General features: G+C 41.2%; 1 protein-coding gene across 2 annotated transcripts; it reads right to left on the reverse strand.

The window, feature by feature from the left end:
• Positions 1 to 5,569: 5,569 nt before the first annotated feature.
• Positions 5,570 to 23,694, reverse strand: kpnb1 (karyopherin (importin) beta 1). 2 transcript variants are annotated; one of them, XM_002940151.5, is made up of 22 exons: positions 23,463 to 23,692; positions 23,270 to 23,328; positions 18,743 to 18,925; positions 18,182 to 18,382; positions 17,825 to 17,977; positions 17,267 to 17,326; positions 16,924 to 17,013; positions 16,728 to 16,838; positions 16,226 to 16,327; positions 15,886 to 16,110; positions 14,515 to 14,706; positions 14,277 to 14,407; positions 13,786 to 13,933; positions 13,622 to 13,693; positions 11,011 to 11,155; positions 10,469 to 10,551; positions 9,952 to 10,059; positions 9,618 to 9,761; positions 9,258 to 9,363; positions 8,876 to 8,990; positions 8,005 to 8,166; positions 5,570 to 7,922 (listed from the first exon to the last, which is right to left on the reverse strand). In XM_002940151.5, coding segments are annotated over exons 1-22 (2,631 nt in total). In that variant the 5' UTR covers positions 23,503 to 23,692; the 3' UTR covers positions 5,570 to 7,921. The 2 variants fall into 2 exon arrangements, with proteins under 2 accessions (XP_002940197.1, XP_012808192.1); XM_012952738.3 differs by lacking the exons at positions 5,570 to 7,922; positions 8,005 to 8,166; positions 8,876 to 8,990; positions 9,258 to 9,363 and adding an exon at positions 9,383 to 9,403 and having other exon boundaries at positions 23,463 to 23,694.
• Positions 23,695 to 25,593: the final 1,899 nt, after the last annotated feature.

Here is a 25,593-nt window from a genome sequence, read left to right on the forward strand (position 1 = left end):
GGGTAATTATATCTTAGTTGAGATCAAGTACAGGTACTGTTTTATTATTACAGAGAAAAGGGAATCATTTAACCATTAAATAAACCCAATAGGGCTGTTCTGCCCCCAATAAGGGGTAATTATATCTTAGTTGGGATCAAGTACAGGTACTGTTTTATTATTACAGAGAAAAGGGAATCATTTAACCATGAAATAAACCGAATAGGGCTGTTCTGCCCCCAATAAGGGGTAATTATATCTTAGTTGGGATCAAGTACAGGTACTGTTTTATTACAGAGAAAAAGGAAATCAATCTTAAAAATCTGAATTATTTGATAATAACTTTTTAAAATGGAGTCTATGCAAGACATGCTTTCCGTAATTCAGAGCTTTCTGGATAATGGGTTTCCAGATAAGGGATCCCATACCTGTACCTCATATGAGCTAGAGGGATTGACTTTAGTACTCACAAAGTGAGACAAGCTACATGTGGTAACATTTTGACCATGCCCACGTGCTTCTGTTTCCCACACTGCCCTTAATGCGTGACATTGGCTGCTGGCACACTTACAAATGGTTGTAGGGATGCATCTTGAATGGGAACTGTCACTGTGTAAACAAATGCTTCCAACGATATGGATGTATACGTATAATCAGATAGGTTGAATTTTGTTTCTAGTAGTTTTTAAGATGTAATTGATTTAGTAGTGTGCTTTCTTGGGCTAACATGGAGTCTGTATCAGTTGCATTGGCAGAGGAAAAAGTGAGGACAAGCCACAGCTCCTGACTGCCTGAACAATGGAATGGTGTTGGCAGCCATTATTATTATTATTATTAACATTTATTTATAAAGCAACATCATATTCCGCAGCGCTGACATGTATGGCACCTCATATGCAATTTAGCTTAGAACAATTGGCAGGGAATTTGGACCCTAAAATGTTTCTAGAGAGTACCCTGCTCCCTATCCCTGGAGGGATCTCACAGTGAGGGCGGCCATGTTTGGTCAGTCATATGCGCACGAGAGAGTCTCCTGGCTTGTCACATTCATCAAAACAACAAGCAAGCCATAACGCTCCTCATTATTCACATGTGGGACAGTGCCCCCAAGGACATAGTGGCCCCTGAGGACATTTTCTGGCACAAATAGTGTTGTTTCGTGGACTTTGGTCTTTTTCAGCTCATCCTAACTATGTATGTGTCCTCCAAATGGAATGTGGGGCTCTATTTAGGCGCGGCTGTGGTGGGAGAAATTGTTTTACCCATTTTTGTTATAGGTCTGTAGTACAGGTATAGGACCTATTATCCAGAATGCTCGGGACCAAGGGTATTCCGGATAAGGGGTCTTTCCGTAATTTGGATCTCAATACCTTAAGTCTAATAAAAAATCAATAGAACATTAATTAAACCCAATAGGATTGTTTTGCATCCTATAAGGATTAATTATATCTTAGTTGGAATCAATTACAAGGTTCTGTTTTATTTCTACATAGAAAAAGGAAATCAGTTTTAAAATTCTGAATTATTTGATTAAAATGGAGTCTATGGGAGACGGGCATTCCGTAATTCGGAGCTTTCTGGATAACGGGTTTCCGGATAAGGGGTCCGATACCTGTACTTGTAACCTGCTTTTTTAATTATTTGCCTTCTCCTGCTTCTTTCCAGCTTTCAAATGGGGAGGTAACATCCAAAAAACGATTGCTCTGTGAGGCTTCAATTTTATTGTTACTGTTACTTTTTGCTACTTGCCTTTCTATTCAGTGCCTCCTCTATTCATATCCCAGTCTCTCATTCAAACCGACTGGTTCCTGGGGTAATTCGGACCCTAGCAACCAGATAGCCGTTAATTGCAAACTGGAGAGCTGCTACATAAGAAGCTAAATAATTTAAAAACCACAAATAATAAATATTAAGACCAAAGACAAACTGTCTCAAAATATCACTCTCTAAATCATATTAACAGTTAATTTTAAGTCTTCAGTAACCAATACAAGCAGAAACGGTCGCCATCCTGTTTGTAACTTTGTTCTGAGTTGGTTTGGCTAATATGAAATAAACTGAGGGGCCACCCTTGATTCTGTGAGAGAGCAGTCTAAGTAAATATATTTGTGTCAACTGATTTTTCAGCTCCAATTGACTTTTATTTTATCTTTTACATTATACTTATACACTGTCCATATTTGCTATGCAGGACTGGGGCTCACCATGTGCAGAAGCCATTTCAAGCTGAACTCCACTGCAGTACAAACAAAACTATAACCCCATAATGAATACTTTACCAACAGACATTTTATATAATGGTAAGTGGCTTATTAAAGAATCTTGCCCAACTGGAATATATATATATCAGTAAATAGAACCCTATTACATCTTTTCCCTTGAACCACCATTTTGTGTTGGGCTGTGTGCTTTCTCAGAGATCAGCTGACAGGCTATAATGCAGCTCTAACTGTAACGGGAAGTAGTGTGGGAATAAAAGGCAGAACTTTGTCCATTAATTGTCTGATGTAATTTAACATGTATGTGTGCACCGTGAATCATATGCTCCCAGGGGCAGCCCTTTAGGGTTAAGCCACACAGAGCTACTAGTAGCAGCTACTTGTCATGGCTACTAAAATAGACAATGCTGGTCATTTACTGATTATTGTCTCTACGTATGTTGTAGCAGAGGCAACTCTCAGTATTGTCTATGGCAGGGGATTTTCTGGTGCTTAGTAGCCATGAAAAAGTAGCTGCTACTAGTAGCTCAGTGTGTCTTCACACTTATTCTTAAATTGCAATTTTCTATTTAGGATTACCCACTGGCACATACTACTACATATATTTTTTATGAAAATGGTTTATTTATATAAAGCAGAGTTTTACATATGAGCAGTTTTATGCAATATATTTTAGAGCTCTACATTGTTCGGGGGTATAGTTTTCCTTTAACTTCCTTACACAGGTGCTGGCTAGTTTTCAACTACAGGTAATTCTACAGATTGGTCCAGTGTCCCAGAGAATTTCTTCACCACAAAGGCCTTATGTGCTTGGTCAGTAGATAGTAATAATTATTCTAAAGTGGGCAATAAATACATACATAAAAAAGAGATGGAATAGCTGGTCCAAAAGGTGAAAAAAATAGATTGTGGAAAAAAAAAAAAAATGAAAGGCTGTCAGGGTTTATTTAGGAAAACCTTACTTCAAGGTGAAGCAGCAACTAAACTTGTATTTGTAGCTCATTCTGTACCAAGATCACCCAGTGGCACATTGGTAATGCACTAGTCCTCTACAGGATGACCTTGGATAGTTATTAATGTACTGGAGGGCTCAAGCCTAGAAGATGCTGGCCCATCCCATTGTGGAAAGAATAAGGCCACCTTGAAGGAGCAGTGTGCCATGTTAGTATGCCTGAAGGCAAATCACCTAGCAATGTGCTTCTTTAGTCTTAAAGGGGAACTCCGGCTTTTAAACCATAATTTGTTAAAGAGCCCCACACAACACAGAAACCCCTACTATACCTATCAATGTAATCTGTTCCTTCAAAAAGTACAATTGTATATGCAGAAATCCAGAATAACAGCTCTCTTTCTGCATTGTTTGAAATCATGGCAGGGGAGGAGGGACTAAAACAATGATGTTACACATTGAAACAACTTCTCCACAGCTTACAGACAGCATGCAGGAACTACATAACCCACAATGCATTGCACTGGGATGTTCCTTTCCTTATTGACATCACGTGTGCAGGGGATTGTGAGGATGCAGGCTGAGGACAGACGACTACTGTTACATTTAATTGGAGTCGCAAAGTAGTCAGCCAGATCAGCAGGGGAACAGGGGGCGGGGCTTAGGGAACTGGTCCAACCCATATTACATTAAACTGATGAAAAAGGCTGCATACTTTTTAATTGATGTTAATTGCAAAGTTGCTTAAAATTATGTTTAGTTTTTAAAACCTGGGCGGAGTGTTAACATTTTGTTCTTTCAGGTGAACAAGAGCAAGTTTAATCCTCTGGCCAACAGAAGGGTTGGCAGTCAATCAGTCTACTGACCAGAATGGGAACTAGGGGGGAGAGAAAAAATAGGCATCTGCTTTAACAGACAAATCACTGCAGCACACCCTACATCTACGCCTACTCACTTCCCACCGGCTCCCTCCAGTCAGTAGCCAAAACAGCAGCCACCCATCCAGCTGGCAAAGGAATCAGGACTAGAAGAAAATGAGCTTTTTATTACAACTGAAAAGGAAAATGATTACAAAGGGGTACTAAACAGCTCACTTTACTGCTGCCATCAACAGCTATGGGACTAGAAGTCTTAATACAGCATCGATTTGGGGTGAGGAATTGAATGGACTGGAGAAAGGCTGATGAGCAATTAGTAAAGCAGCCCCATGACTACAAGGTTTTTCCCTAAATGCAGTTCTTTTACCCCTTTCCCAGTCAGTAGCTTCCCTGGAATGGGGTGCTGCTAGTCTATACGAGATAACCATTTCAGTGGCATAAATACAGATAAATACAAGGAAGCAGTCACGGGGTCTACTTCTTCTATAGCTGATCTAGTCGCTGAAGTTGCACCCACTGCAAATATTCAGTGGCGGGCACAGGCACGTAAGGTGGCAGCACCGAGGTAGGTACCTGTGTGCCGGGCACCTCTGAATATTTTTTTTTGCAGGGGGGCCCACCCATTCTCTGTACACCCCGATCCCATTATTTGAATAGCATGCTGAACAATTGAATATTATGTATAAAAAGGATATGCAAGTAAAATTAAAGGTCACATGCCTATAGTCCTGTATCACTAAACTGATGTGATAGATTATTTAGGACAGGGATTTCTCCCTAATGTCATATAGAGAACTCTGTGGTACAGGTATGGGACCTGTTATCCAGCATGCTCGGGACCTGGTGTTTTCCAGATAAGGGGTCTTTCCATAATTTGGATCTCCATAACTTAAGTCTGCTAATAAAATTATTTAAGCAGTAATTAAACCCAATAGGACTGTTTTGGCTCCAATAAGGATTAATATCTAGTTGGGATCAAGTACATGTACTGTTTTATTATTAGAGAAAAAGAAAAAATGTGAATTATTTGCTTATAATGGAGTTTATGGGAGATGGCCTTTCCATAATTTGGAACTTTTTGGGTAATGGGTCTCCGGATAAGGGATCCCATACCTGTACCATCACACAGGTGACTGATTGGAAAGCAAATCGTCACCTAAACATCATTGCAGGCCAGAATTGTTATCGCACCCCCCCAGGCCTGCTCAAGAGCTCCACTGACTTGTAGGACAAATCAAGCCACTACATGTAAGAAGTGAAACAGGACTCCTGAGGCAAAGGCCTTACCCCCCAAATGTAATAAAAGGCACAAAGTTTTCCCCAGGAGCAGTAACCCACAGCAACCAATCAAGCATTTGCTTTTAAACAGGTGACCAGTAAATTCTACCTGCTTATAAGTTGCAATGGCTTACTGCTCCAGAGCAAACTTAGTGCCTTTTATTATATAACCCCATAAACGAGGAACAGAGAGCAAATTAAGTGAATTAGTAAGATACAATAAGATGCTTTGCTTACAAGCAGTCAACACAAGCACACAGATTTCATTTGCATCACCGTGTCACTGTTTATTCTCCTTGCAGGCTACACATGGAACAAGCTCAGTGGAAGCACACCAGATTGCCAGGCAACATAGGTTACTGGCCAACTTTGATGAACGGCTCTGACCAGGTCACTTGAAATAGGCAGGCTTATTACTATCTAAACTCAATCAGCTGGCTCAAACATCAATGCTGCCCAAATGATGTTGCAGTTGATAAACTCTGGTATATTGCTTATTTTTAATTGAAAGAAGCTGTAGTTTGGAGTTGTCGATGCTACGGTGACTTGTAGGACACAGCTCGGTACTCTCACATATTTAACAATGGAAACTGCAAGTCTCTATCCCTGGGAGTAGAGCCATAGAGCAGAAAGGGGCCCAGTTTCTTCATGCAGTGCCATATTATTGAACCCAGTGTTAGGAACCCTCCAGTAAGCACAAAACCTCTCACCCAAGACCAAGGCACTATTTATACAGAAGAGCCCATGGTTTGAATCTGCAACATCTTAATTTCCTTCCCAGCAGATACCATGCAAACCTACTTTTCCAAATTCCAAACACACACATACTCTGCCAACTTTAGGACTACCCAAAACATCTGATTTTTCTGATCAGCCAAGCCACAATCCAATTCAGTATCGACCGAGAAAAGCACAGGCCGGCAGCTCCATTGCCTGATCCCCCATCCAAAGCGTCCATCCACTTACATCACAAAGTTACACCAATATCCCACCCACACAAACTCGTGCAAGGCCTGTACGAGAGGGATGTGAACATTTCAGCTGCAGCTAGCCACTTTCTCTAAGAACAAGAGTCGTCAATGTTAAGAAAAAAAAGAAAATATATATTTTTGGGGGTAATCGCAGATACCTAAGAACACGAAGAACACAAGATGGAGGGCCGGGGATGTTTGACACCATTTTATTTATCTTTAACTGCAGTGAAAAAATAGAACCTTGTACAAGTGCCATGGTCCAACGCGCATCCAGTCGATATCTAGAATATACTTAGAAACTTTCTTTCTTTAAACTATTTTATTATTTTTTTTTTGCAATTTTTATTATTTTTTTTTTTTCTTTAAGTTTAAGTGCAGTAGGAGATCGAAATATCACATTAGTCAGTGAAATAAAAGTCAGCGTAGCTCTGGCATAGAGTTACTGTTGTGTTTGTTTTAATTGTTGGTGTAACCATTTTACAGCTTAGAGGAGGCCACTGTTGCAAACTGCATAGCAAGATACACACCACCTGCAGAGTAATGCTCCGCAAGGCCCCGTCAGTGCAGAAAATGTAATTCACATTCCAGACTTAAGGATTTTGATTCTTTGGCACATTAAAGGGACAGGGCTGCCATTTTCCAACAGCATATGAGGCAAAAAAAGATGCTATTCGTCCCCTCATATGCAAATTAGACCCTTTAAATTTAGCAACTGTTTAAAAACTTTTGTAAAAGGGGTAAAGGGGCCCTCTCCAATACAATTATAGGCCATTTTTTTTTAAATTAAGATAGTCAACTTCTTCCTAATCCTTTTGCAGTTAACAGACAAAAGGAAGTAAATGCCAAAGGCAGCTTGCTTACTTCTTTACTATAGGACATCCATATCAGTTTTCTTGATGAACTTCCCTGCCATGGGTTCCTGAATCCCTCATTAAATAACAGTGGCCCATGGCAGGAAAACCGCAAAGAGCTACACTAGAGAAGACCTTATTTTGTAACCTAGGATCCTTGCTCCATGCATCTGGTGACAGTATAGTTTTACTCCTCTACATCAGCCCAGAAACACCGAGAGCAATAAACTCCTTCTCAGGATCAGAATAGACTGCAAATGAAGCTGTTGTGTAGACACTGCTGTACCTCCGCACTCATACACACTCACTCTGAGAATCCTTCCGCTTGGGGCCCCCTGGTCTCTGGGTGTGCACAAGTGACAAGGGGCACCCACATTCTTAAGTTGGTTAACAAAAAAAAAAAAAAAAAAAAAAAAAGAAAAAAAAGTGGAAAGTAGGTAAAGGGGCAGATGTTAAGGAAATTAACAAAAAAGGTTATACTAGTCACTCCTGTTCTGCCCCAGCCACAAGGCAGTGAAAGCAGACACCAGTAAGTGGAGGTCCACTGTGCTCGCTCCTCTTGAGGGGGCAGACAATGTTATGGCTCTCCCTCTCTCTCCCAGGAAGTCTGCTCGTCTCACAGCACTGCTGTGGTTGCATCATCCATGCGGTATGTTTGAAGCCTCACTCACTCATCCTCTCATTCCCAAACATTCAAGTATCCGCTCATACTCCTCACTTCCGGGATATAATTTTGTTTTCAAATAGATTGGAGATTTCCAGTGGGATTTCGGGCTTCACACAGCCAGTGAGGTCTAAGGGAGAAGAGAGGAGACGAGGGTTTAGAAGCAGACACTCAACATTAGGTACGCAGGGTGCTGAACACACAATTCTTACCAGGCTTGGTTTTTCAGCTTCCTCAGTTCCTTGGTCGCCCAGGTAGCAAGTGTTTTTGTCTTGTTTGTCTTGGATCTCCTCCCTTCTGTCAGCAGCTCATGGATCAAAGGTCGAGCCTCTACCAACTTCAGGACATCCTTTCCAAAGGCTGTGCACAAGTCTCTTTTAAGGGAAGAAAAAGAAAAGTCTGATTCACCATCCACTGATGTCAATAAGCAGCTTCTTTTTCCTGTGACTATGTTTATCATGGAACAGTTATTCCCTTTAGTTATCTTGACGAGGGGTCCACAACTTGTGAGCCACAGTCAAAATGTAAAAAGACTTTGAGAGCAACAATAGCATCATAAAAGTTAATGGAGGTGCCACATAAGGGCTAAGATTGGCTATTAGGGGCCTTTAAGCACGCTATCAGCTTACAGGGGGCTTTATTTGGTAGTAAATCTTGTTTTTATTCAACCAAAACTTGCCATCAAGTCAGGAATTCAAAAATAACTCCCTGGGTTTGGGGGCACTGAGAGCAACATCCAAGGGGTTGGTGAGCAACATGTTACCCCCGAGCCACTGGTTGGGGATCACTGTTCAAGACCAATTCTAACGTTCAAAGAATTGTACAGCTTGTGTTTCAAAGCATTCTACTAAAGAAATGGCAAGAATGAAAGTCTGGCGTACAGGTCAGTTGATGGAAATATTAATGCAGATGCTTTTAAAAAAAGATCTGGTAACCTTGTCAAAGGGTGACCTGCCTGTGTTATGGTCAATTTAAGGAAAAATGGTAACTCATTCCAAAGCATCCTATAAACCAATGGGGTGAAGCACCATTTAATACAATGACCTCTATGTGCATGCAAGTAGTAAATAGATCGCCACTTACCCTATAAGACCAGCTCCACAGGCCACCACACTATCTGTATGATCCTCGTCACCCGCGATGTGATCGATAAATGACAGGATAAATTCTACACGGGGCTGCACCAACATCACATCGGCTGCAAGAGAGGTTACCATGACCTCTTATGCCATACACAGCACAAGAACATACAAAGCTGTGCCCCTGCATAACCCTTGACAAAAACAAAATGACCATAACTTTCTTTTTATGCCCAACATTGGGCCAGTGATCCTTAGCTAACATGAATGTCACAATCTGGACAATGGCAGGCAATAATATATTCACCTTTTATAATTAAAATTTTCAGTTCAACTCCTCGGATGATGACTTGACAGTAGACAAGAGTCTGCTAGGAAATACTTACGGTGGACATTTTCTTGGTCTCCCTTGAGCCCCTGGATTATTCCTGTATATGCTTCTAAGCAGCCCTCTCGAAGCTCATTTAGATAATCCACCATATCGTAATCTGACTGCAGGGGAAGAGACACAGAGGGTTGGGGAGAGTCACTCCTCGAACCCATAACAGACACAGTTTTAAAAAGTTATGGTGTGGAGGAAGCCAAAAATACAGGGAGGAAAAGTCTCAACTCTGTTCCCTAGATTATTCAACCAACAAGGCAGCTCAGGAATATGTTACATATAGCCGCTGCTTGTCTTGCTGCTCTAGATTGTGGAAATAATTCCTGCTGGTAAGGCCCTTTCGTGGAACAATGCTGCTGCTTACCTTGTCTACCTGAGCTTGTGATGCTTGCTGCAGTGTATTAAGCACAACATCTAGGTATTTTTTGAACTCCCCTCCAATGGCCAGGGCAACGTCTCCAAATACAGAAAGGATCTGAGGCTTCACTGAGCGGTGAACATTTTCATTCTGGTAATATAACAGGAAACAATCTATTAAGCATTCTACAGCATGAAATAGCTTGCTATTCTCCAAGATGCAAAATAACCATAACCAGACTACACAAGTAAGGCATGGTGGTATCTTTCCTAGGCTTACACGTCCATAATAAAAAGAACTGCAATTGCTGTACACAATTCCTCTTTCACCAAATACTTACCCCTAAGTTCTCTAGCAGAAGCTGCATCATTTCGTCACAGAATGGCAAGATATTGGATTGTAGAGCACGGCACAGGTCACCAACAAGTCCTACTGCAGCTAGACACACCTGGGAAAAACAACAGGGTTTACAGAAGCCTATTCTTACACAAACGCAGGCAAACGTGCTACTTTCTACGCTATGTGGCAGAAATGCAAATAAACAAAAGGGAACTCTAAAACTTCCTACAGTCTGGAAGAAGTCTTCAGAAATTCATAATCAACAGAACATTTCTGTGTGGTGCATGAACTTGTCATCCAGAGACTCTCCAGCAACTAGACGTTTCTAGGGCTTTTTTGTACACTAAGAACACTGCAAAACGACTGGGGTATTTAATATGCCATTTAATCTCCATTTAGATTACAATCACATGGGGGAGTCCTAATAGATTAAAAATTGGCTTAGCATTTTCCAGAATCTACAACCTGCCAGTGCGGGCCAAGGTGGGAGAGTTTGGCAAACAGGAATGTCATCTTACCTGATACTCTGCATAATTTTTAAGTCCAATGCCAAGGAATGGTTTAAATGCTTCCATGTACTTGAGGAATTCTGCTCCAAGCACTATAAAACAGGAATGCAAACCCCATACTTAATGAAAAATAAGTAACATGTCATTATGGCATCTATGTGACATAATTGTTCAAGATGACATTCTCCACTAGCCACTGTTGGCATCAGTAATGAGATTTATACCAACATAAACTCCACAGTTAGTATTGTTGTTGGTATATATATAGTTTATGTATGCGAGTGTATAGATATAGGTCTGTATAGGTTTGTGGGTGCTGGGTTTACTTGGAAGGGTTGAACTTGATGGACTCTGGTCGTCTTTTCAACCCTATGTAACTATAGGACAAAACCAGGGCAATAAATGAAACAGTGGTTTGTAATAGTATGCAATTACGACTACACTTTACTTTGTGACAACCACTGCATTCATATTGATTTCTATTTGTGCCAAACTTTGCAAACATCAATCTTACACATAGGTTGTACTGCAACCACATCAGGCACCATTACCTTCCACTAGGGTGCTGACTGCCATGAGGGCATCTTCCTGTACTCCCCCAGAACCTGCAGTGCTCTGGAACATGCGGAGCAATGAGGCCATCACAACATCAGATATCTGTAGGGCATCCTGGTGTTGCACCTTCCTCAGCACATTCTAGAGAAAACCATAATAGGATATACAGATTAAGAAAGTATAAAAACAATTCTGATACATAAAAACAAGTATAAGAGGTTTCTCTTGCCACATGGATGCATTTTCTTGCTTGCCGGAAAGCACTTGCTTAACACAGGTAGGGGAAGTTCATATTCAAGGGCTGAGACATGGCAGTAGCCACCATAATGAAATCAATAATTTCATGTTACATTGTTGGAACTTCATGTTCACGATGAGCCACTGCCCAGAGCTTCACAGACAACATGAACAAACTGCTGATTAGTCTCGTTTCTTTGCGCAATTATTATTTTCAAGACAACTGCTCTATATTGTAAAGTCTTTGTATTGTCAAAAGTTCCAGAAGGTATTATAACAACTGCACATACAGTGCACAATGTGTGACAGAAGCACCCCTATATTTTGCACATAGATAATATGACCACCAAATATGTAGGATAGTTTGTTTCCTTACCACAACTCCATTAAAGTTTAGTGTACAAGCCAAATGGTCAAACCTGGAGGGGTTATGCATCCAAGTGGGAAATGGGGTGTGTTAAGAAACTGTAAATACCGTATACTGGTTTTAGTGTTGTACCATATATTCAAGGTAATTTGTATAAAGGAAAAGTACAATCATTGGGGGTTACCAAAATGTGTACACTGGACTGTTGCAGTTTTCTACTAATGAGCACCGGCCTGGGATACCTGGTAAGTGATTGTACCTTTCCTTGTACTTTATGATACCAGCGCAATGACTGCAGTTTACTGCACAAAAATGTTCAGTTTGCTTCCATATTTCCTCATAATTTATTAGGATATGGGAGTCTTTCAGGATTTATAGGAGTCTTTGGATAAGCGTATTGCAGTTTATGGTGTTTGTGGGCCCATTTAAAACTAGTCAGGGTCTTCACTCTGTAAAACGCTGTGGGATTTATACAGGTAGGGGCTGGGAGCAATAGAGGTTGCATGATAGCAACACCTTTTAAAATCAGGGCTTGATTTGTGCTCACAAGGATCGACAGTTCCACTTAGACTGAGTCACCATGTAAGATCTTGCTGCAGTACTGCAGGCAGCTTGCATTTCAGTGTGGGTTTCAAGTTGTCAAATGAAGCCGCCAGGGAACATAACAGTGCAGATAACATACTCCCCTTAAAGAAACAGTAACACCAAAAAAATATATCAAAGTGTTTAAAAGTATTAAAATATAACATACGGTTTCCCTGCACTGGTAAAACTGGCTTTTTACCAGTATGAAAATACTGCTGTGCAGCCATAGGGGAAGATATTCAACCTGCAAAAGTGGGTTTATATTTCTGCACAAGGCCTAAATCTATTGTATCATACAGAGCTTATCTGCTATGTAGCCTGTGCCATTTAGCCCTATTTCAGCTTGAATAGCTGCCCCATGGCTATAAATCAGCTTATTCATATAATCTATAGAAGTGTTTAAGCAAACGTACAACTACCAGTACAGGAAATAGACACCCTATATTTGAATTCATTTTCAAATTTTTTCATTTTTTGATGTTAATGTTTCTTTAAATTTTATATTCGCTGTGAAAATACTGGAGACCTAAAGTCGTCTTGTCCCAGGCATGTACTAAAAGGTTGCAGCCTTCAATAATTATACAGGTATAGGAAAAATCTATGATCTTGAATGCTTGGGATCGGCTTTCCAGATAAGGAATATTATATATTGGATAACCCATTCCTTAAGCCTGCTAAAAAAAAAAAAAAAACATTTAAACATTACATAAACCCAATAGGATTGCATTGACACCAATATGGATTGACGCAGCTCAGTTAGGATTAAGCACAAAGTGCTGTTTTATTACTCCAGAAAAAAAATAATTTAGAAATTAGATTTGGGGCATGTCAACCCCAAAAATAATGTTTTGCATAATGAAAGAAAACATAATTCTAAGCAACTTTCCAATATGAAATAATTAAATATTTGTAGCGCTTTTAAACGTTATTTGTAAATGTAATTGCTATTGAAAGCAGCATTTGCTGAGCTCCTGGTTGTTACATTTTAAACAATGTTGCAAAGGTCTTGCTTCTCCAGCAATACAGATCTGTCAGTCTGCTGCCTTGTGTTACAATGTTTCAACAGTCTGAGCCCCCAGGGCAGAGAATAGAAAAGGACAGGCAAACACTGCTTCTAATAGCAATTATAAATACAAATAACCCAAAAACCATTACAAACTTGTAATAAATGTATATTGCAAAGCTGCTTAGAGTTTTGGTTTCTTTTATTAGGCAAAAAATTATATTTTGAGTTGCCTTGTCCTATAAAATGGACTCCATGGGAAATGGACTTTTCAAATTCAGAGGTTTCTAGATAAAAGGGATCCAAAACCTGTATTTGTAATACACTTTGTCAAGAGGTTGAGAAATGTAAAGTTAGTTATGAATATTTAAACCACCCAGTAACTTTCGAATTCTTACATTATAACAGTCCTTACCTGAAGGGTAGCACATAGCAGGGACTGCAAGTCATTGAACTGGATTCTATCCGAAGTGCTCTGTATGTGGGACTGTGGAAAGAAAAGGAGGGTGGAATATATAAGAGCTCTACTGGCTACAAAACACAAACTAGTCTCACGCAGCAGATGCTTTCAACTCCTACCTCCATCTGAAGTACTTGCTGTAGCCTCTCCATTATTACTAGGGTGGTTTTCTGTACTGCGGGGTAGCAGTCCTTGGCACTGTTCTTAACTATCTCCATTAGAGCTTCATAGGCAGCACTTCGCAGGTTGTTTTGATGTCCATCAGGCCTGCAATTTAAAGACTGATTAATATGCTGTTACAACTTAAAATGAAATCCATTAGCCTCATCACTTTAGGGCCACTACATCGGACAGGATCTAAGATTTTGGTTACATATAAATATGCTGAGCTTTTTTGGTGCCTTCAGAGAGTCATAATCAACACAGCTGGTTCTGCGTGGTGCATGAACTTATCATCCTTAGACAACCGCAAGTACATCCTATACTGTAAGGGAGTGTGGTGTAAAGGACTTGTAAACACTATATAGCTTCATTCATAATATCAGAGGGCCTGCATTTTTCAAATCAGCACAATTAAGAATTTAAGGCACATAATAGAGCTACACCTCACCTGTCTGTCGTCTCAAGCAGTTTCTGTACAATCACTTCAAACGAAGAGGACAGGCAGTATGAAGATGGCTCCTCCTGGTCATCAGTTACATCAGCGGCTTCATAAGCAGCCTCAGCTAAACTGGAGAAAGCCTGAAAGAGCAAAAATTCAAATTCTCTCAATTCAAACATCTATTATTACACAGCATTAATATTTCCACACATGCTTAAACAAGCACATAGCAACACTTTGGTCTTACCCAGCAGACATTTGATGCCACCCTAGGTTCTGCTCCAAGACCTTCAATGAGGCACTGAAGAAGAGGTGCCAAATATACATCATTGATGGCTGCTTCAGGTAACAGCTCACATATTCGCCCCACTGTCCAGGCCGTAGTGTCTCTCACAACTACACTGGGGTCCTTCATTAGCTCAATCAGTGTAGGCATTGCCTGTTGAAAACAAATCAGCCAAGTTTTACACCTCCCCAACCTGAAGACCATTCGCTTGAAAAAAAGCCAATGCCAACTCAGTGGAAAACTTAAACTTTAGATTTAACAATTGGATTTATAAAACAGTATAAGCTGTGTAATTACTACAGGTTTCAAAACCCTGAGTGAGATATGCAAACTTGAAGAACTGAATGGAAAAGTGGAGCTACATCAGTCAGCGGTTGTTTGCTTTAAGCTTAGCCAACACACTAAAAGAATATTACTTCTCTCCAATGTAGGATGAATCAGACATTTATTATAGAGGCACACATTATATAATGTGTGTATGCATAAATATATAATAAATGTGTACAAATATTTGCTAATGCCCCAATATATAATCAAATATTAACATCTGGTATGCAGTTAATATATATCAATTTGTATGTATTCATATCTATTGTTTTACACAGAGTATATGGGTAATGTAAGCTTAGTAGAGAACCAGTTGTCCAGGAAGCTTACACTCAATACCGCTCACACCCAAGTCAGTTTTCCATATCAAATGGATTCCTGTGACTGGTAGTCTAAATGTTTGTGGGTTACAGTTATCAAAAATCTCATTACTGTATGCAATACCTTTGAACAATGGGCAATTTTTTTTTATCATTCCCCATCTGAGCAGTTGGGATGTTAGCTGTTGCTGAAAAAAGTGTGCATTAGACAGTAGTGGGGGGGGGAAGCAGCTTGTAAGGAGACAGAGGAGCCTGTGACAAGATGTGAGGAATGCAGACCAGAGGTGCTGAAGGACAGAGGGAAGCCATGATGGGAAGAATGAAGCTGACCTCCATACTATTACTTTGGTGGTAATCATGTATACACTAAATAATCGGTAACTACATTTAGTGTGAATATTGGTAAAGTGTAACTAATCATTAAATTGAAAGGATCATTTGACTTATTACTCAACAGGTTCCTTTAAATATACACTTATTGTGGGGGGAGATTGTCTGCTTTTTCCCCCAAAAGAACCATAATAATAATAATAATATATAAAATTTTACAGTATTCAGTTATTTTGTCACAATGTCTTCAGAGAGTCATAATCAACACAGAGTTATTCTGTGTGGTGCATGAACTGGTCATCCTTAGACAGAAAAAAAACATTTTTGTAACTGGCTGGGAAGAAGTCTGAATTACCTGAATAACAAGAGGCTTCAGCTGACATGACTCTGGCCCTTCCAGAATGCAGCCAAACGCCATGACTGCTGCATCTCTGTAACGCCAGTCTGGATTTTTAATGTGCTCCTTGATAAATGGCAGCACGTGAGGGACAATGTCATCCTCACAGCAGGTTGCTAAAAGCATAAGACACACTCCAGCAGCCTTACAAGGGTTCCAGTCATCGTCATCATCATTTTCATCCTAAAAAAAACAAAAAAAAAAAAAATGGACAAGCTCAAAAACCAGACAAAACGATGTATTTTCATTTTAGTTACAAAGTAAGGAATCAATATTAGTCGCAACACATTCTGGTTACCTGTTTTGTGAGTGTCTGTGTCAAAATAGGAACCAAGTACTGCAAAGCCCCTTTAGCATAGAACTTGCTTGTGTGCTCTGGAGGTCTCCCTTGTTCAGCTGCCTGTTGTGAAAATTGCAGAATCTGGTTAAAAGCACTGCACCGAAGCGAAGTCACTTTACATCTAGCACCTTGAGCTGTTTTAAGGAAAATCAGAGTCAATGTAATCTAAAAGGCAGATGCTGGAATTGGAGACAAATTTTTACTCTGTAGTTTTGTACAGACAGTCAATTCTGCTTGAAGGCACCTAAGTTTAAGAGGCCAAGTTACACAGCTATAGCTGATGGATAGAAAGCAGCTCTGGCTCCAAAAGAAACTGCCCATATTTTCACCCAAAAAATATCTGCAGTTATCTCAAGTTTTTGTGCAGGTCCTGTCATTGAGAATTCCCCAAGCAAAACTTGAAGGACAAAAAAAAAAGCAACAAAAATATAGTTTTAAAAAGAAAACAAAAAAAAGTTACCTCTGATGCCTCAATAGCCAGGTCCATTTCTTCATCACAGACATTGGACCAAAACTCAATACCTTGCAGGGCAACTTCATCTATCTCGTTCTTCATTGCCTCTACAGTGATCTTTGAGATGCAGGAGGGAAAAAAATTAGTGCAAATCAAAAGGCATAACCCACCTAGAAAACACTTTCACCAGTACAAAACTTACAGCAAATAGTGCAGGACCCATGTAGGTTTCCATGTACTGATAATAAAGGGACATAATCTTCACCAGGTTTTGCAGCGCAGCCACTCGCACCTGTAGGAGCAATAACTTGTCACACATTTTCCAAAGAAACATAAAATTTACATTGTTCTGTGCCACAAAGACAGACATCCATTTCCATAAAAGCATAAGATTCTTACAAAACTAAGAATGCACAATAAGCCCATTTTTTCTTTTTAAATATGTCATTCATTCAGCTTTTAAACTCTAGTTACTGCTCCTCCCAAAATGCCATTAATTTGGGTTTTTACGTTTTTGTTTTTTTTTTTATTGTGTAAACACTTACCCTGGTGTCAGGACACTGAGTAGCTTCACAGACCACTTGCATAATATAGTGCCTTTCAGACTGAAAATAAAGCATTAAAATGTTACTTTTTACTGAAACACACATGAAGTTACAACAAAACTATCAATTATCTGGCGTGCATTTAATTCTGTGAAAGGAGAGAATCTCAAAGTTCTTTACTGCTAAAACCCAAGCTGGTACTTGGAGATACTATGTTCTTCCTGCATTAGGCATCACCCTTTTTAAAAGAGGTACAGGGAACAGATAAAGTTAAATCTACAGCCGGGATTAAGCCACCAATTGCACAAAAAAAGTGCTGAATAAGGTAGATAAAAGGGACATTAAAATGTAGATGGAGACTCCTGAATCAGGTTACAGACCCAACTGAATGGTGACAGCTCAGCAACTGTACACATTTTACAGATTCCAAGGCATAGAGACTTGATAACTCACATAAAACAAATAAGGGTAAAAACTACTACAAATCCAGGTTATCCTATATAAACAATGTGGGATGTGACTTCTCCCGCACCACCTATCACAGAATATGCATATTACCTCTTTGTCAAAGTTTTCTTTGGTAAATTCCAAGGAGTTAAGCAGAGCATTGGTGGCTGCCAGTCTGACATTGTTGCTCGGCTCCTCCTTTCTCATGCCCTGTATAATGGCAGTCAAGATCTCGTTCGACTTGTGCTGGAGCTGTTCTGGGTCCTAACAGAAATGGAAGATAAAGGATACAATTTGAATCTTTCTACAAATGCATACTATGAGTATAAATAAATGTGTATGAATGATTGCAATATCCACTGACCCACTGCCTCAATTTACTTTTTAATAAGTATAAATTAACTATCTTTGTTAAAGTATATTAACCCAAATGCAGTACTAACTTATAGGAACAGGGACAACACTCACTATGTCCTGACAGATGTATCCTATGGCTTCCAATGTCGATTCTTTCATGTGCTCTGTGCTGTTGGGGTCCGTCACATTGGCAACCAGCTGGGGTATTAGTTGAGGCCATTGATTTACTGGTATCTCTGCACACGCTATGCCTGCAACACACTGTGATGCTGAACTTGGCCGGTAGCTCTCTGTTCCCAGTGTCCGCAGAACCTAAAAAATAAAGGTCATACATAGCATAAAAGTACTGCAAAACCACCAACATTTAACCTTGGATACAATCTAAAAAAAGATTTTTTTACACTTGAAAACAAAAATGTGCAACACATGGTTTGCAAGCTTAATGTCAAGACACTAAAATGGTGTCTCGATAGGATAGTATAATAGACAACAACAATAATATTTTTTATTCATGTGTAGGTGGAACATTGTCATATCTGGAAACAAAGCAGCTCACATTCAATTTGGTTAATATTGGATAGATCAGATTAATACTATTTAACCACAAGCTGATCTCTAGTAAATAGGGACAAAGTAGGGAAATAACTATAGGCTGTGCTGCAAATATCTTACATAAGTTTTGATTTCTCCACGGGCATGGGCATCTATTGCTAGCCATCGCTGCTGGTACTGTGCTTTTACATCTGGATCTTTAGACGTCAGGGAGTTCTTTATCTGTAAGCCGGCTGCAACTCTGGCCACCTGACTGTTTGCAGGATTTGCAAGCACTTTTGAGAGTTCCACCACAAACGTAGGCTGAAAAGAATGTAAAGAAATTTAAAAGCTTTAGAGTGCACTAAACAGACAGATTACAAGCACAGTTTCAATACTCAAAGCACAATATGTAAATGGGTATTTGACCATCAAATTTAAAGGAACAGTAACATATAAAGGAATTAGAATAGAACGTACTATTGCCATACATTGCTAAAATCGTTTGCTTCAATACTACTACAGTTTTTACAAATGTGTAGTCATGGGGGTAGCTATACAAGATGAGGTAGGGCTAAGGCCACAATTACATGGTGTGCCTTCTGCTTTTCTAGTGCTTCTAACAGATAAGACTTGTAGACTTCTATTGTATTCTATGGGTAGTGCCACACAGGGCAAATTCTTGGCATGTACAAAAGAGCAGACCAAGAATCTGCCCCCATGCTTAAAAAAAACAAAAAGTTGTGCCTGCAACTGTAAGTATTGTTTCAGCCAGCATGCAGGCACACAGTATCTGAGCCCGTAACTGCATACTTGAGCAATTTCCAGCTGAATTATGCTGCAGGCGCAGGTACAATTATCAGGTTTTCAAAGTGTCAGGGCAAATCCGTCCAGTGTAGCACTGGCCTATGGAGTTTATCCGCCATATAAGCCTGTGCCTTTATACTTTTTGAGCCTAAGCTACCCTGTGGATACACAGCAGCTTGTTAGTACAGTATATTTTCCATTGCAGGGCAACAGCACATTATAATTCAGGGGGAGAAAAAAAAAAACCTTTTTGCATGTTACTGCTCCTTTAAGTAGAACACTGCTTTGGGCCAGACGGTAACAATTTGGGAACCACTATTCTAAAGTTAAAAGTCAAACCTGAAAGAACCACTTCTGTCTATAGAGGGCCTGCAGTTAAATGTGCACCAACATGTGATATCATTTCTGGCCCTATGGCTGATCACATCTGCCCAACTAGAGTTATGTGGATGACCAAACCGAACAGATTGCCAAAACATAAGTTATATGCAAGGCCAGCTATGTTTAATTGGGCCCAAAAATATTAGGAAAGATGTTGCTGTACTTACTATAAGCTCTAATGTAAGGCTCTTATCCCCTTCCCGGTGTGCCTAAAAATGTTAAGCTACCTGACATGATTATTCCATGTGCTTGAAGAAATTTAATGTATAAAAGTGTTGTTACTTAGTGCAGCTATGAAATTCATTAATGAATGTGGATAGTAGAAGAACGGTCTGCAGCAGAAGAAAAAAAACTTTGGTGGAATTGCAACGAAACATCTCAAAACTTTATTAAACATCCACTATAGTTTTCTTTGCCTTCTAATTAATTAGCAATTAGGCAGGTTTTCATAAAGGTTAAATGTAATGGACACATCCCCCCCCCCTCCCAACCTCATCTAAAGTTACTATGATTACAGATCCTTTATTTGAAGGCAATCTGTCTCTGGGACTAATGTACTAACAGAAGTGCTAAACTGCAAGAGTACAGTAGCCACCATCTCTAATAACTTCTGACTGACCAACAAAAGTGTCACTCTGTGCTCATCTTCTTAAACTGTGGTCAGGCACACTGGTTTATCAAAATTTCAACATTACTGCCCAAACAGTGTTTAGGGAGCCTTGCCAGCAGGACTAGACTAAGATCAAAAATAATGCCCTGTCAGTTAAGCTACACAGACTCAAACAGGACCAATAACATCCTATTTGCAGCCCCTAAAGTACTGGCCAGTTGTTCTGTCAGAAGAAAATCTGATGATTGTTGGAATAGAGCGGACACCGCTGCAGATTCACTCATTAGCACAATCAGTCAAATGAGGCAAAGTATCTTGCTATTCAAATAGAATCCTGCCCATACAGCACAGACTTGTTTTGCAGTTATCTGACTGACTTATATAAGCGCTACCTTTTGTCCAATCTCTACCTTTTCACTTAACATACACAACACTTCTAATTTTTCGTAGCCAATTGGGCAGGTCAGACATTTAACTGGCTGATCCAACAAGGGACCAGAAATTGGATCATTCTGTGTGACCTAAGGAGACATCAACATGCTGGACAATTTTCAGGGAAAACTTTATTTGGGTAGGTCTCTTGAGGACACCATATACAGACCAAGAAGGGCAGCGGGACACAGTGAGATTAGTCGCCCCGCGACAAATCTTCATTGTTATGGGCGACTAATCCCCCGCAATGCCATCCCACCAGCTAGAATGTAAATCGCCGGCAGGATGGAATACGCATTTCTGCAATGTCCCGAAATCGGCCGAAATTGTCTTGAAAGGAAACTTTGGGACACTGCAGCGACGCATATGCCATCCCACCGGCGATTTACATTCTAGCCAGTGGGATGGCATTGCCGGGAGATTTGACACTGGCCAATTAATCTCCACGTGTGCCACTGCCCTAAGTGGATAAACTGATCTAAAAGTCAGTAGCTTTTTTTTTTAGCCTATGCAAGGCCACTTTAAGTGATTGTTATTATAAAAACAAAGTGACATGGAGGTAAGAGATGAATTCTGGCATGAGGAAAGGTACATGATGGTTCTATTAAACCAGTGGTGCCCAGATTTTGTCACTCTGTGATCTACTCTTCCCACCTGGCCTCAGTCATGAGCTCTACCACAGTTAAAATAGTGCAACGTCTATCATTTGGCACAATAAGCAACAGAAATATCAATGGATGTTTAACAAATACACATAGCAATATATAAATGCAGTGCCAAATTCACATTTAATGCCCACATAACATTATTCACGTGCCAACTTCAAGTTTAATGTGAAAGGATTGTAGTAGTTTTTACTTCCCTTCCTTATGGCCCACTTTGTAGTCTGCACACAGAAACATATATGAAGTGGGAACAAATATATACAGTGGCCCAGTGGGGACAATCTTCTATACTGGGATGAAACTACAAAGACGGCTTGAGCAGTCGCACTTGAAAGCTTCAGTATGCTGGGGGGGGGGGGGGGGGAAGTGGCGGGATGTCATCCCACTGCATTCCACCTTGAGGTCTACCGGTAGACCGTGATCTACCTTTTGTGCACCCCTGTATTAAACCCTGCCCCCCACCCCCAGCCTGGTCTTTGCCAAGTAAAGATGGCAGCCATTGGCACCACTTGTTTCCCGAGATCCTTTCCTAACATTTCAAAAACTTAAAGGAACAGTAACACCAAAAAATGAAAGTGTTTTAAAGTAATTGAAATATAACGTACTGTTGCCCTGCACTAGTAAAACTCGGGTGTTTGCTTCAGGAACACTACTATATTTTATATAAATACACTGCTGAGTAGCCCTGGGGGCAGCCATTCAAGCTGGAAAAAAGTCACAGGTTACATAGCAAATAACAGATAAGACACCATTGTATTCTACAGAGTTTATCTGTTAGCTGCTATATAACCTGTGCCTTTTCTTCTTTTGAATGGCTGCCCCCATGGCTACACACCAGGGTTTATATAAACTCTAGTAATGTTTCTGAAGCAAACATACAATTTTTACCAGGGCAGCAATACAGTATAGTTTAATTTCTTGAAAATATATACATTTTTTTGGTGTTACTGTTCCTTTAAGCGCAGGTCAGTTTTGAAGAAAACAGTAACATGTCAGCTTCATGGCAAAGCAATACAAAACATTTGGTACTTAGAGAATACCTTGAAACAGGAAGCAAGCATTTAGTTTGCAGGGTTTAACGACATTTATTGCAATACAAGGAAGCTCACAATGACAGGAATGTGGCATGTCACACTGCACCTACACTGAGTTCTGTACATTCTCCAAGGACTGCAAAAAAATGCAATTTGTCAGCACAGGAAAATCACACAACACGCACAGAGCAGCCCAAATGCGACATCATGCGATGCCACAAGGAGCCCCATTAGCCCCACATAGCTGTGCAACGCAACGTGCTTTACCACCGCCCCCCTCGCCGCTCCCTCTTCTCGCTTTCTCATTGGCCGAATTAGACCCGGCTAAATGGCTCCGCGCCTCCCCATTGGCTAGCGCAGGGTGGCGGGCAAGTTAGGCTGCGCCAGTCTTGGCGCTTTTCACTGAGGCCTGGCCGGGCACCACAGCGCTAGCCATTTCAGAACAGCTGGCGACCTACTGGCAGTGGCAGTCCCAGCAATTCCCGGCTTCCTATGTGCTGCGGGGGTTATCAGAGAACGATTACCCCCCAGGCCTAATAAGTCCAAATAAACTCCCAGCATGCCCCCTGCCAGCTTGGTGGCTACTTTGATAGTGGGACTCTTTTTATAAGTGTCGCTGTTTCCTGCATGCGTTTAATGTAGTGGGAGAGCCGGCACGGCCAACCTAAGGCTCCGTGTGGCTGTCATGGTGCCTCCCTACCCGGCTTCCTTCTCAAGCCCAACTTCTATCATTTCTCACCAGATTCTCGACTGCAGCTTGCTCCAGGAACTTCTGCGCCGCCTCCAACTCATTGCGGTCTGAGGGAAAAGAAGGGTAGACATGGGTTCAGGGCCCTGCCGCTCTATTGGGGATCCCCATGCATTTCCCTGCTGCCCCCCTCCCCTCACTGTTATCCCACACAATAATACCCCCAATAACCAGCCGCCCGTACCCGGAGACACGGTCTTTTCGAGGATGGTGACGAGCTCCATGCGGGCGGTGCCGGGTCACAGAGCTCAGGCGGGCTGCCGGAGTGAGCAAGCGTGGCGCGGAGGGATTCGAGCGCGCTTGTGTCAGAGGGAAGAATGGGGCTGAGGAGGTGTGGCTCTGCTGCGCACGGATATCTGCCGGATCTAGTTGTACGTCCCGGAAACCTATTGGTTGTTGTGAGGGGACTTGCTGCGCCTAAGGAGTGCCGCTAAGGGTTGTGGGGGAGAGGGGGTGCGTCCTATTAGGTAGAGCCAATGAAAGGGCGGGCCCATTAGCCAAGTCCTCACACTGTGGGGTGAGAGTGTTCCCTTTCCGTACTGAGTCATTATTACACTATGGCGAGCTGAAGGGTAGTTGAAAAGTACGATACTTTTTATTTTATTGTAGAAATGGAAAAGGCGACTGCTGCTGTGGTTAGAGCTCCCCAAAGGCATTCTGGGTGTTGTAGTCTTTCAACAGCTGAAAGAGAAGTTTAGCGCTTCCAATCTGCTTAGTCATGTGGCCGCCGCTCGGCAGGCTGTAGTGCTAGCAGCGCAGCTTTACTGAGCCCAAGTCATTGGATGGCTTTGTACAAACCACGACAGATGTTTAGTGGCAGGAAATAGAAAAAATGCACCAAAAAAAAGAGCTGGATTAAAAAACAGTCATTTTTATTCAATCCTATATGTAAAAACCTATATGTACAGCCATGGAGCTACGCTTAACGCGTTTCATGGCCTCAGAAGCATTATCAGCCCGTAAGTGGGAGGGGCTTATATAATCCAACTAGTCAAAAGACTAGTTGGACTATATAGACCAGGGGTCTCAAACTCGCGGCCCTCAGTACAGTATTTTGTGGCCCGCACCAACGCCTTCTCAAAAGCAACGAATGGATCGCGATTTTTATTGCGATTCAAGGGATAATGCAAGGCACGGCGGGCGGGAGCTGCTGATTGCGGAAATGACATTATGCCATCATAACAGTTATTATGGGAAGACATTCTGTGTGCACAGCTGCTAAGGAGCTAATTGTGCACACAGAACATCTTCCCATAATAACTGTTATGGCATAACGTCATTTCCGCAATCAGCAGCTCCCGCCGTGCCTTGCATTATCCCTTGAAAGCCAATTTTTTGTGAAATCCCTTATGCGGCCCAGCCTCATCCTGACTTTGCCTCCTGCGGCCCCCAGGTAAATTGAGTTTGAGCCCCCTGATATAGACTACATGAACCCTTACACACCACACAATATACATAAAAGAAGTACAAATAAGGATAGCAAAATAGAAATACTTATAGTTAGGAGGACCCAAATATAATGGAGGGAGAATCAAAAAGTTAACCCCATTTATACAATTCTCAATAGAAACAGGATAACTCCCATTCCCTATTCATCCCACCCTGGAACTCCAGGGAATTCAAGTTATAGATCCAAAAAGCCTCTTGCCTTAACAGTCTCCTCTCTAGATCCTTATCTGAAAAGATGGCCTGTCAATAATCTGAAAAGTAAAATGTGCGTTACCGTCATGTTTCTTCAAAATACGTTTGGACATTGCTGATCTTAAGGGCAGTAACACACAGGTAGATTAGACGCGCCTTGAGAGGAAACTTCGGGCGACATTGCGGCGCCACGTATGCCATCCCACCAGCAATTTACATTCTAACCGGTGGGATGGCATTATGGGGAGATTAGTTGCCCGTGAGAATGGAGATTTGTCGCGGGGCGACTAATCTTCCCGTGTACCCCTGCCCTAAGTCTCCTGTCTCTAAAGAGTCCAGAATGCATTTAGATACATTCCATATGGTCTTCCCCACATACTGAGAACCACAAGAGCATGTTAATATACTACACCCTTATGGTGCCCATACACGGGCTGACTATAGCTGCCGATATTGGTCCCTTGGACCGATTCGGCAGCTAATCGGCCCGTGTATGGGCAGAACAGAGTGGCCTGGCCAACCGATATCTGGCCTGAAATTGGCCAGATTTTGATCGGCCAGGTTAGAAAATCCGGTCGGATTGGGGACCGCATCGGCTCGTTGATGCGGTCCCCGAACCAACTGCCCCATAAGCTCAAATGTAATCCGATCGTTTGGCCCCAGGGTCCCAAGTC

Source organism: Xenopus tropicalis, chromosome 10 (genome assembly GCF_000004195.4).
Source record: "Xenopus tropicalis strain Nigerian chromosome 10, UCB_Xtro_10.0, whole genome shotgun sequence".
NCBI lineage: Eukaryota > Metazoa > Chordata > Amphibia > Anura > Pipidae > Xenopus > Xenopus tropicalis.

Coding starts and splice junctions, on each gene's coding strand:
- kpnb1 (XM_002940151.5), bottom strand. CDS start 23,502: ATGGAGCTCGTCACCATCCTCGAAAAGACCGTGTCTCCGG. Junction 10,552..11,010: donor AGTCAGCACCCTAGTGGAAG/GTAATGGTGCCT, acceptor CCTGTTTTATAG/TGCTTGGAGCAGAATTCCTC. Junction 10,060..10,468: donor AAAATTATGCAGAGTATCAG/GTAAGATGACAT, acceptor TGTTTTTCCCAG/GTGTGTCTAGCTGCAGTAGG.